The following is a 12,369-nucleotide window of genomic DNA, read 5'->3' on the forward strand; positions in this document are numbered from 1 at the left end:
TTGATGTCGACAGACTACCTGGTGCCTCTGCTGTGTGTGGTCTTCTGCCTGCTCTGCCTCTTCTGCATCATCGTGAGCGTTTGGTGGACACGCAAGCGGAGAAAAGAGCGCGAGAGGCACGGGCGATCTGCCGCCGACGACAACGTGAACAACCAGTGGGAGCCGCTGCGGCTCGTCGTGGGCCGTGCGCCGCAGCCGCCGCCGCCGCAGCAGCAGCAGCAGCAGCTGAAAGAAAGCAACAGGGTGGCGGAGCAGGAGCGCAAAAAGCTCATGGGTCCCTCCTATCGGACGTGTGACGAAGGGGAGGAGGAGGAGGAGACGGAAGGCGAGCTCGAGGAGGAGGAGGAGGAGGAGTGTGGCGGAGCAGAGGCGGGAAAGCAGCAGGTTTATAAGTACTCTAAGACTGCAGTGCAGTCCAGTGCCGGGACGATCTGCACCCTGCACAGCTCCAGTTCCCCCCTCAAAGCGCCCCACCGGACCACAGGCTACAGCCCCAAAGACAACCGCTGGAAAAATGTCAGTGCCGTCCTGACCGGTCAGAAAGGCCTCAGAGACCACTGTGTATAAGACGTTCAGACAAGAGGGACTCGCAATGTGCAAGCGGGAGACGCTGCGAGGCGGCAGCTCTTCTTATTTTCAGACTACTTTTGGAATGAAAAAGAGGCTTTGTGTTTTAATAAGCCATTCTTTGCTTTTCGACGTTTTCGTCACTGTCACCTGAAACGATTTTTGACTTCGGGGGAGGCTAGAAGCACAGTGAACGTCCTTTTATGTTTTTTTGCTTATGTTTTTTTTCGCTTATTTTTCTTTACTCATGTACAGGCAAAAGAGCTGAACGTGTTTTTTTTTTTGTTGTTTTTTTCCCCCGGAGGCAAAAGAAAGCTCTCTGCAATTTTTGTTTATGGAATTTGTACCATTTAAGAAACGATGAATCGCGATAAAGAGGAGGAGGAGGAAGAAAAAAACAACTTGTATAAAAGATTTTTTCGTTTTGTTTACAGATTATGATTTAGTTTCAATTGTCTGCGGGCTCCTGTTCAGTGTCTGTTGGGAGTGGGCGGGGGGGGGGGGGGGGGGGGGGGGCAGATTCACATTATAAAGGGACGGTAAAGGAAAGTTGTTGTTTTTTTTTTTAAGGGAAATGCACTGTTGCAGTCACGGCGACAGAGGAACAAAAGAAATTCCCTTTGCTCCGTCTCTTTCCGGCTCCGCCCCCCCAGCGATCCACCTGTGGCCGCCATGCGCCAGCCTTACCAAAACACTTGGCCTGGAGGGGGGGGAGGGGGGGGGGAGGGGACAGAAACCCCAGTGCCTACTACGTGGCCTTCCATTGTTTTTGCGTTTCTTCGATCTCCTGTCTCCCAGCTGTCGTTGGCTGACGGCGTCTGTTTTTGGAGGACATTTTTTTTTTGTTGCAGTATTTGAGTTGGTAGCAAGTGCCTTTCCGAGAGCCGCGTCCAGGCTCCGAGTCGCGCTGCCCAGTTTGACCTCCGAGTTCTCAGATCTCAAAGGGATACAAGTGTACATTCAGAGAGTTCAATTTCCACAGCAACGCCACTCAAGGTATTTTGATCAAAATCAGAAATGAATACTCTGTACATACGTGTAAATACTAAAGGAGTCGCTGTGTATATTTGAAATAAGTAACTTAAAGACAAGTCACACATTTTTATTATTATTATTATTATTATTATTATTATTGTTGTTATTATTCTAATTAATATTATTTTTTTTACAATGCCATTCCTTTTATTTATGCCAGTCGAAATAGGCAGGTTTTATAAACACTTTATATCCAGTCTCACAGTTAAGAACCTTTTACACTGAGGTACCACCTAATGAAGGGGCTTCTGAAGGGTTTATTAATGGTTTTTGGTCATTTTTGGAGAATCGCATCAATTCCATTTCTTTGCAACATGAGTCGTTGGATGCTCTTCTCGTAGAAGAACGCCTCCCTTCACTCCTCTCCTCCCTTAAAAACCATTTTTATGCCCCAGTCATTTTTTCTATTATTTACTCTCTATCAGTTCATTGATTATGGTTGTTCAGGACCGGGATTTGCTTTAACAGAAAACTGCCGACATGACACTGTAGCCTTAAAGACCGTTTCCCCTCCTAACCATTTCTAAACCCATCACAAACCCCTTTGGGCTTCAGGTGCCTTCATGTGACGCATAAGTTGTGTAATCCATGGTCATCTCTTTATGTTGTTGGTTTTGTTTTTCTTTATCAAGGAAAGTAACTCTTTAAAACATTGTGTGGTGTATCGTGGCGTGTTTTATTCGCCTGAGTAAAATGCTCTCCTTCTCTCACTCTGCTATCATGAGATCTCTGGAATAAAAAAAAGGCTGATGGAGGATTAGAAAAAAAAATTATAATCAGTCACTAGGTCAAATGTGGACTTCATGCATTTAGCTTCATGCTTGGTTCAAAGGCTTTAATGAAGGGAACAATATTTGCTGATGGTGAATTTTTCACATGCAAATGTGTTGTTGTTTTTTTGGTTTTTTTCAAGTTACCAACTCAGTTCTGAATTACAAAAAGTTTGACCCCTTTTCATATCCATGTCCTTGTCTCAAAACGCCAACCTTTTTTTTTCTTCCTGTAAATGGGACACAGCAAAATAAAGAATTAAAGACGCATCACTGCTGGTGTTAAAAAGCTGAACAATGCATACTGTACACAGTTTCTTCTTCAAGGGGCACGCCAGTTGATTTTGTACAAAGTGAAAAGGTTTCCGTTCTTTTAGTGGATGCTTAATTGTTTCAAAAATAATCATCCCAGTTATTTATTAAAGCAGTTTTCACACATCTCGACCGAGCTTGTAGTATTTGGTTCGCTGAAGGTTCTCATATCTGCGCTGAGGCCCGTCGGCCGACGGAGTTTGGCCACTTGTCACGGAGCTGCGAACATTTTCAGGACCTTTCATCTTCAGGTTCGTGGACCAGAGTCGCGGTGGCGATAATAATCGTGGCTGTGGTCATGGGACGGTCATGGATTGGTTTTGGCTTGGCCACAGAAACTACGCGGTGAGATTTAGGGAAAGATCGTTTGGATCAAAATGAGTGCATCTAATTTAGAGGACCTTCGTTGTCATGGTTGCAATTACAAACGATGACACATCGCAGACCACTGACTTATCCTGATGAAATGAAGCAGGACTTTTTTACTTTTAACACCAAAAAAGAACTTCCATTGGGTGACGGCTAACACCTGAGAGACCGATATCTTAAAGGCAGTTAAAGGAAATGTAGAAGTTACATACCATATCACTGTCGTAGAAGTGTTAACCCTGTCCACTAGAAACTTCTAAAGAACATCTTCTGACTTTCCCACTTCCAATCAGATCATTTACCGTCAAGCCTCCGACCGTCGTCATTCACACGAGAATGACCCGTCGTCTGAAACCCTGCAGCACTCTGCCCTCGCCCTCGCCTGGGTGTGGGCCGATCGATCCATCCTTCCATTCTCTCCGCAGCGGCCTCTCTTCTCGCCGTCCTGCCCGCCAGGCCCCCGGCTCGCGCCGCGCCAATGGAACCCCATCTCCTGTTCTGGGCCGATCCGGTTTCCGCCAATGAGAGAGGCCGGCGTGATCGCCGTCCCCGGTCACGTCAGGATGTGAATGTTTCATGAGTAATGTTGTGATGCTGGGCCGAGTGGGGCGGGGCGGGGGGGCGGGGGGATGGCACGATCTTCTTCCCGACTCCCGTGGGTGCCCATGGCCGGCGCTAATGGGACCGTCCGTCGTCGAGGGGAAAAAAAAGGGCCGGATCCAATTACACAGCTCTGTGGAAGTGGTGGAGTCGCAGACGGGAGCTGATGGTGCTTATGGACATACTCGTATATGGATGACTGTCGAATCACAGGGTTTGGTCACATTGTCTGAGCCTCAACGACCTCTGCTTGATTCGTATCTGAGCGTTTTTGCAGAAAGGCTTCTTGTCTGATTTTCTCTCCGGTGTATTTTCATAACACCGTGACTCACTTGCGGAGGCCCGTTCCTGTTCCAACACGACGCTGCTCCCCTGCGTTAATCCAGGTCCATAAAGAACTGGGTTTTTTTTCACATTTTGGTTTGGAATGATATGACTTAGTCCCTTGATCTCAACCCCATCCCAGATGAACCGGAAAACACTGAATGGAGCAAATCCCTGCAGCCGGCCAGGTTCCACCACCTTCTCCGAATCCTTCCCAGAAGATCGGAGGTTGTCACAACACCATATCGACGCCCCGGGGTTTTTACGAATGAGATGGGAACCAGATTGCTCTTAGTCCAGTGGAGTCAGTCGCATTCATAAAGCCTCCAAAGGTTTTGCAATCATCACAGCATAGGATTAGGATAAAAAACACATTTAGACTTGACATTTCGCTTGATCGTGGTTATTTTCCGTTAAACATACTGACTTGATATCCCGTTTTTTTCTTCTGTTGCTCTGCCAATCATAATGAAAAAGATTTATTTATGACCGCGTCTTCGTAGGAGGCGGCCGGCCGATGCCAAGTCGCCCCGGTGCCTGTCAGCATCAATAACCCCCCTGATCCCAGACTGCATCAGTAAGCTGACACCAGATTCCAAAAGTGGCTCCCTCCTTCCTCACAACGGCCAAGACGAAGAGCCAAGGACATTTCTGTAGGCTGCCTCTGTAAACACGTAGTAGTAGCACAGCGCTACAGACAGGAGAAGCAGTCACTGGGAAAGTGTGGAGACACATATTGTAATAACCGCTTTGTGTATCTGAAGGTTGCAGGCGTCGTTTGTTACACGCATGCACCTTCTGTGCACACGCACATACGCACACAGGCAGACTGCAGCAGAGTGACGGCGGTATTTTGTGTGTGTGTGTGTGTGTGTGTGTGTGTGCGCGCTCTGCTCCCTGTGGCAGCTCTTGTACATCTGTTGATGTGGGTCTTTGGGACCATCTGACAGTGGAGGCAGCTGGGTGACAGGATTTTAGGCTAAGCCCCTTCGTTCCCTCGAATAGACACACACACACACACACACACACACACACACACCAAACGACGTGGCCTTTACAGAACATCAAGCTGGCACGTGCTGGTGGACAGTGGGCTGCAGCTGGCACAGTGGGGCTGACGGAGGCAGGCCGGGGGAACAAGCCACAGTGTCCCGACTGTGTCGCTGTGTGTGTGTGTGTGTGTGTGTGTGTGTGTGTGTGTGTGTGTGTTTGTGCACTGCTGGCCTGGCACCGCAGGTCTGCTTTGCCACCGCAGCAACCCCCACATGTGCTGTACCCTCTGCACCAGGAGGTGGGGCGGCGGCGGGGGGGGGGGGGGCACAGTATCTTGGCAGACGGGAGGGAATGGGTGAGGTGGGGGGGGGGAGTGCTTGTGCCATGGCAGCTTTTCCGGGACAACTGTTTTTGTGTGTGTGTGTGTGTGTGTGTGTGTGTGTTAAAATAAAAGGGCCAGGGAGGAAACCCTGCATGATAATCAGATATGATGTAAGAAAATGTACATTTCATATATAGAAAATCGAGCATTTCTCATCGCTCTCTGATTCAGAGGGACTCACTCATACATCATCCAGGCTGGACGTCTGTAGCTTCCTCTTTCTACACGTCTGCTGTAGCAGCTCGCATGCAGCAAGTCCACATCAGCCCGCTCCTTGCATCCTCACCCGGTCCTCCCCGTTCATTTCGGGATAAACGTTCAATCCTTCAGATTGTCTGCAATTCTCCGAATGGTCCGAACCTTTCACACAGCAGCGCCACTGGACCCCCGGCCTCTTCTTCTTGTTATTTCAACAGAATCTGTTGTGCACAAATATATTTCAGTGCTTGGATGTGCACTGTATGTGTTTGTTATGGTGAACTGAACTTGAAATGTCAAAGGTCAAAGTAGGGTAGGCTAACTGTGGCCTTAGGTCTACTTGCATAACTCAGCCAGGAGGCCTCGTGAACACACACACACACACACACACACACACACACACACACACGCACCCATGCACACATACGTATTTAGTGGCATGATGCCAGCACAGCAAACGTTGGTCGTATGAATATCCAATGAGAATCTGACCTTTAGCCGCAGTAAAACAAATCACGAGCCTAAACATCCGGAATATGTATTTATCATAATACACACACATACTGTATAAGCCTACATGTTTACATGGACAGACAGATGGAAAGATGGCTTTTTTTGTTGTTGAGATGTCATCATGTAGTTTTCCCCGCTCTATGTTTGGTTCCAACATATTCCATGCGTGTCTGTTTGTACACGCTCGAGTGACAGTGTGCGGGTGCAACCCAACACCCCCGTGCAGTGATATGCAAGGTCAATTTTCACCTCTCGCTGCCAGAGCGGGAGTGTAAAATACCCCCCCGAGGATGTACTCCGAGGCAAGTTACAGTATGTACAGTACAACTAAATCATGATCTGTGACATATGTGCAGAGGCGGATCTGAAAGTATGCAGGTAAATTCTCCTAGTCAAAGGAAAGTATTGGTTTTGTATTATATTATATTTGTGTAATGTATAATATACATAACTGCATTTAACCAGGAACGATAGCAGTACTAAGGTACACATTTGAGGTACTTGTACGTTACTCAAGCGTATCCATCTGATTCTACATCACAGAGGGAATATTGCACCTTTCTTTTTACTCCACTTCAATAATCTGTAAATGATCAGGCCGGTGGTTCCCCCTCGTCGTGGCCTGTGACCCCCGCACAATAAAAAGCAGTTGAGGCCCCTTGTCACGTGTTCCGGCTGCATATGATTATTATAATTGTCAGGTGGTTTCATTGGAATAAACCATGAACGGACTGTTTTTCTTTTATCCTCGCAGCCCATTGAAAAACACGGTACAGAGATTTAATGAGCTGGTTCTAATGATAGTTTTTCTCCCCATCACAGTTTAATCTGCCAATTATTTCCTCGTGGAATCACTTTTTTTTGTTGCTTTTATCAGGGTTTTTAAAAACAATCTGAAACCCAAAGATATGAATTGAAGAAAGCATCTCAACAATGTCTTAATGTGGGCGAGGTTATGTTCGATACAGAGAACAGTCTGTACATTTAGAGTTAGCTGATGATTTTATTTCTTCTTCTCCCCCTCATATCGGCACTCCTTCTGTGACTCCGCCTTGACTCGTCTGGTTCATAAGGAATAAGGAAATCATAAATGAAAGACTTTGTAATACCACACATTCCTCGGTTTGGTTCGGGCATGCCACGGAAATATGTTGCCTCGAGTCATGTCAAGTTTGGATGAGCCAGGCGGCGTGTTGGGGGAAATAATGCGGGAGAGAAAAAGTCATAATGATTATGTTTATTAAACAAACTGAAACTCAACTTCTTGGATCTGATCCACATCTCAAACACATTTCATTAAATGAAATGGAGGTAGTGAAAATAAATGTATTACAGTAGAACCTTTCGTCACATCTGATGTTTGATGCAGCGATAAATAATATTTCATTTCATTAGTGAGCGTGCAGCTGAACTGCAGCGTGTCGGGGCTCGGTGCCTTGCTCAGGGGCATTTTATTGGACAAAATCTTCTCTTAGGACTTTAACTAACAATTGTTTTCATTATCGTTGAAGCTGCTGACAATTTTCCCAATGAGGCAATACATTGTTTTGCCTTTAAAATGTCACAAATCGGTTTAAATACCTCGATTGCCCAAGATAATCTACTTTCATAGCTTGTTTTATTCGACCGGTGGTGAAACCCCCCGAAATATATTCAGTTTATTATCATGTTTGACAAAGGAAAGCGTCTATATGACACCGATACCAATATATAAAGCTCATATTGGCCAATATATTGGCCCAATATGATTTAAACTATAGTTGTGGAAAAACACTTTATATTGCAGGACAGATGACAACCTTCTTTAATTAATAAAATACATCATGAATCCAACCCAAAGCGAACTGACCTATTCATTCATTTAAGAATAACCAAAACCGGTCAGTTTTGGAATCTGGTCTGAACCGAAACCGAACGGGAGAATCTCCTTTTCCTGATTTCTAAAAAGCAGCGGAGCTGGTTTCAGCCTCGGAAGTCTGATTGATCTATGTTTGAACGTCTCTCCGGAGGCGAAAGGGACACTCTCCAGAAGGGGAAGGAGAGAAGAAGAAAAATCAATTAATCAGATACCCATTCGATCCTTTAATCAATTTCTCTCAACTTGACACTTGACAGGCGCGACCTCACGGTGGCTGATCGGAGGTCAACTCCATCTGGGCCCAATCCGTTCAATTACCGGGACTAAATGAAAGGATCATTTAAAGTTATGGAGGAGAGAGTGTCCCATTTGAACCTAATTGAATGGATTCTATAAGGCCATTGATCGCTTTCATTCATCCCGACTTTTTCGGGGGTCTCGCATTCAGCTGTAATAAACACAGGCACGACAACGGGGCGGAAGCTATTTTGAACATCTGCGTCGTTCCTGTTAGTGAAAATCAGATTACGGGGAAAATATCGCTGAAAAACCAAAAACCTCTTACCCGGGGTTGCGTGAGGTCACGCCCGGATTCGGCAGTTGGCCTCGCGGAAACAGGGGCACAGCTGGGAACGGCAAGTGGATGGATGTGCCGCTTGGCAAGGTGCCCGATGTGACAGCTGACTTAATAAGGAGGGCCTTTCATCCCGCAGACCAACATGTCGCCGGGGCCGCGGCAGCCTTTCTAACAGACCGGGGGGGCCCGGGGGGGCCGGGGGGGGGGCCGGGGGGGCCCGGGGGGGCCGGGGCTGGACCCACTTAGAGATCAGTGGCTGTCAGTAAAGCCGATTGTGGCGCTCGAACTATCCACTATTTTTTTTGATTTCCAAAAAAAGAAAGGACAAGCGTAATGCACTGTGGATTTAATCAGGGCGACTTTGACCTCAATTAACCAAAAGTTTAAAAAAATAATGAGAATGTCCGCGCAGGAGTGCAAAAGGTCATCGTCAGGCTTGACTACTTACATAGTTTGGAGCCACTGGAATGTGGGCCTTTTTAATTTGGTTAAAGACACGATTCACGAGCTCGAAATCTTTACCCCACACCGAGGAGGTCACGTTTCCCTTCGTTTGTCCGTCGGTAGCTTTGCCCAACATACTACTGAATCGGGATCAACGAAGTTCGGTGGAGGGGGTGGGACGTGGCCCAGGGACGAACCCGTCGCACGTCGGAGTCGCGTCCGGATAAACGGTCCGTCCGTTCCACTTACTTCAACATTGTGAGATGCGGTGTTCACGCCGAGTGAGATCACATACAGAGTCAATGCGAAGACACGAGCAGACACGCATTCCCCCGCATGTTCGAATGGACCGGGGCGACGCGAACGGCACAAAGCCAATCCGGCGTCGAGATGCTCCCTGCCGCATTGTCGTCGCGACCTCCTGACGCGTCCGTCGGAAAACGGAGGACACAGTTACTGTCGCTGTTCGTGGGCCGCCCGAGCTTTTTTGACACGAGTCGCTAGGAAGGAAGAGGAGCTCGGCAGAGAGTGCGCGAGGACGCTGGGCGCCGGTTTTAGCCCCGGTGGCACCACCGCCCTGTGTGGTTGTTCAGCAGGGGGTTTGTTGGAGGCAGTGATTATTATTATAATTTGATGTCATTGGACGAATGTTTTAATCACAGTTTTAAGTAAGAGCACAACAAAACAATAAAAAGCTCCATGAAATGTGGGACAAACGTCCCGTTGAAGGGAAATTCGAGTGGTTTCCCCTTTAAACCCTTTCATCGCGGAAGGTCCTGTCCCTCACCCTTTCACCCAGTCCATTCCCACCTCGCAGGCCCGCTACAGCCGACGACCCAAGTGCTGATCCTGAACGAGTTAATGACCAGACGGGGACGGACTAAATGTCCCTTACTCGGGAGGACTTATCTCATCTTTCTATCATCATGAGGACGACACACACACACACGCACACACACACACACACACGCACTCAAACATCCTCCAGAGTCAAGTGAATTATCCGCTCCCCCCCCTGTCGGTCCGACCGAGCTCCCGTTCCCATCTACCCAGAGAGCTGGGGCCACTGGAGACGCTGAGAGAAGAAGAAAAACACACTTTGTTTTTGACGACGTTACAAGCAGGCAGCCCCGTCGCTGTCTCTCTCTCTCTCCGTGTGTGTGTGTGTGTGTGTATTACCTTGTTTGATAGGGGAATTGGATCTGGACTTGAGAGGGGAGTGTAATGCGGTTAAAGGCATCATGAAAAGCCAGCGGTAACAGGATTTCATCCTGCGTGGAGCTCCGACTGACTGCTGCCGTGAGGCAAGTCATTAGGGGGAAATCCGTGTGTGTGTGTGTGTGTGTGTGTGTGTGCGCGCGCGCCTGTATGTAGATGGTGTACACAGTGTAATAGGTGTCGTGAGTGTGTAGTGTGGTAATTCAACCTTGTACCTGGCTGAGGGGTCAGAGATGTCAGAACAAGTCACATCACACCCGACACTGGCGAGTCGGTGATGGAGATGCCGTAAATGATACGGTTGATGGCTGCGACAGACGGCATTGGCCGACGATGGCATGCGGTTGATGTCTGGGGGAATGGTAAGATTGACATGGCGCTTGAGTTCGTGGTTTTTCCACGTAAAGCGAAGGACGTTTTGTTCTATGAAACTGCGAATATTGCTCTATCGCAATTTCCTACCACCCAAGGCGACGTCGGCAAATCTACAGAAATGTATTAAAGTCTACTAAAAATGATTGGACCACAAAAACCGTTTTGTCTCAACTGACAAAATCGATCAATCATTTTTTTTCCAGGCCAAGCTGAGGAATCCATTGTTTTCTTTAACATACATACGATGTTAAACTGAATATCTTTGGGATTTATGCTCATTTTTGGGATGAATTATTCAATTGGCCTCTAGGAATTGACATCCGAGGTATTTTATTACTGTTGTCTTACATTTAGACTCATAGATTGTCCGTCCACAATGAAAACAGCCATCGGTCGCAGATCTAGATACAATACACCAGGTCGCTGTAGGTCAAGGTTGCTGGAGATGCAGATGGATACAGACTCTAGACACAATGCACCAATAGAAAATGCACCTCTCGTCTCCAGCGCAGCAAATTGTCTTGTCCGCTCACATTTGTTTCTCAGCCAGGAGCCGTTAACATGTCTTTGCTGCACACTCACGGCGAGCGCGTGTTTTCGCTCTTGTGCCAAGGTGAACGCACATGCGGGCCTCTTTTTTTTTCCTTTTTTCCTCGCCTCCGAGCACACATTCTCAATAGCTCCTCGCCAAGGTCGGCGCCTTCGCCCGTGCCGCGCGCGGAGTGAGCGAGGGCCTCCGCTCGCAGCGCCTTTCGGGCCGACTCCAGAGAGTCGCGCTCCATTGTGTGGCGGCCGATGGCGGAACAAAGACTTTTCCACCGGAGGAACTTTGGGTTCCTGTCGATAAGGAGGGCAGCGTCGCGAGCCCGGGGGCCTGTGCACAGCGCGGGGGGGGGGGGGAGCCGCGGCGCGGCAGGGGCCGGCACTTTCCACACAACAAGTGGTGGCTGTATAAATAGTCCCCCTTGGACGAAGGCATCAAAGCGAGGGGAGCGAAATTCCACCCGACGGTCAAGATTCCCAACCGTGTTCATTGGGGTTTAAGGGGGGGGGGGTGTGACATCACACCCGACTTTCAAGCCTATTTGAAACCTGCCAAGCGTGTGTCATCTAGGACAATAAGATAAAAGCGTCAAATGCTTAACCTGGATCAAAATATGTGGTCAGTTGTGGTCATTTTGATCTCTTTACGTGAAGGTACTGTATACTTTGGCTTCAATACGTGTTCAGTGGTGAGTATTGTTACAACTTTTACAGTGTTTCACAACTAGAGTTACAGTGGATTGCGTTTTTGTAGTTAACTTTGAATTTGCTCCAACTTCAACATCAAAATTCGTCTTGAATGTCAATACGTCAATGAGGATGAGATATTGAATAGATGGCTAGGTGTACTCTGCTGATCCCATGGTGGTAAATTCTGGTGTTACAGCATCGAGGTATCAGGCCCACAACACACAACATACAAATATGAAGATAGAAGTACTGCAAAACTATACAAATATAAGGAATACACGTCAAAAGAATGTGCAATGGGTCGCCAATAATGTGCATAAGAACATGGCAACAGCAACGACATACAGTAAACCTGTAAAAGGGGCCAGTTTGAGAACCTTTCCTCACGATACATTAACTCTCAATGTCGCAGTTTTACCTTTAACAGAATATTTTATGTTGCGGGTTAAATCGCTTACTGCCCCTTGAAGTCCTAGTTCTGAAATCCACTCTCAGTTCCTGGTGGACGCAGCCCGTCATACCCACCAACTACAAAATAACAAAGCGCCTATCAACTCCGCAAAAGAACCAGCTTCTGGACAATGTGTCTTCCATTCAGGGT

At 47.6% G+C, this 12,369-nt stretch overlaps 1 protein-coding gene across 2 annotated transcripts in view; it reads left to right on the plus strand.

The window, feature by feature from the left end:
* The window catches only part of jag2b (jagged canonical Notch ligand 2b), a 43,290-nt gene extending 40,480 nt beyond the window's left edge, over positions 1–2,810 (plus strand). For both annotated transcript variants that reach the window (XM_035617945.2, XM_047328713.1), the window contains one exon: positions 14–2,810. In XM_035617945.2, coding sequence (XP_035473838.2) covers positions 14–567 — 554 coding nt within the window. In that variant the 3' untranslated portion in view covers positions 568–2,810. The remainder of the gene's footprint in view (positions 1–13) is intronic.
* The last annotated feature ends 9,559 nt before the right edge of the window (positions 2,811–12,369 follow it).

The sequence above is a fragment of the Scophthalmus maximus genome, chromosome 18 (genome assembly GCF_022379125.1).
Source record: "Scophthalmus maximus strain ysfricsl-2021 chromosome 18, ASM2237912v1, whole genome shotgun sequence".
Classification (NCBI taxonomy): Eukaryota; Metazoa; Chordata; class Actinopteri; order Pleuronectiformes; family Scophthalmidae; genus Scophthalmus; species Scophthalmus maximus.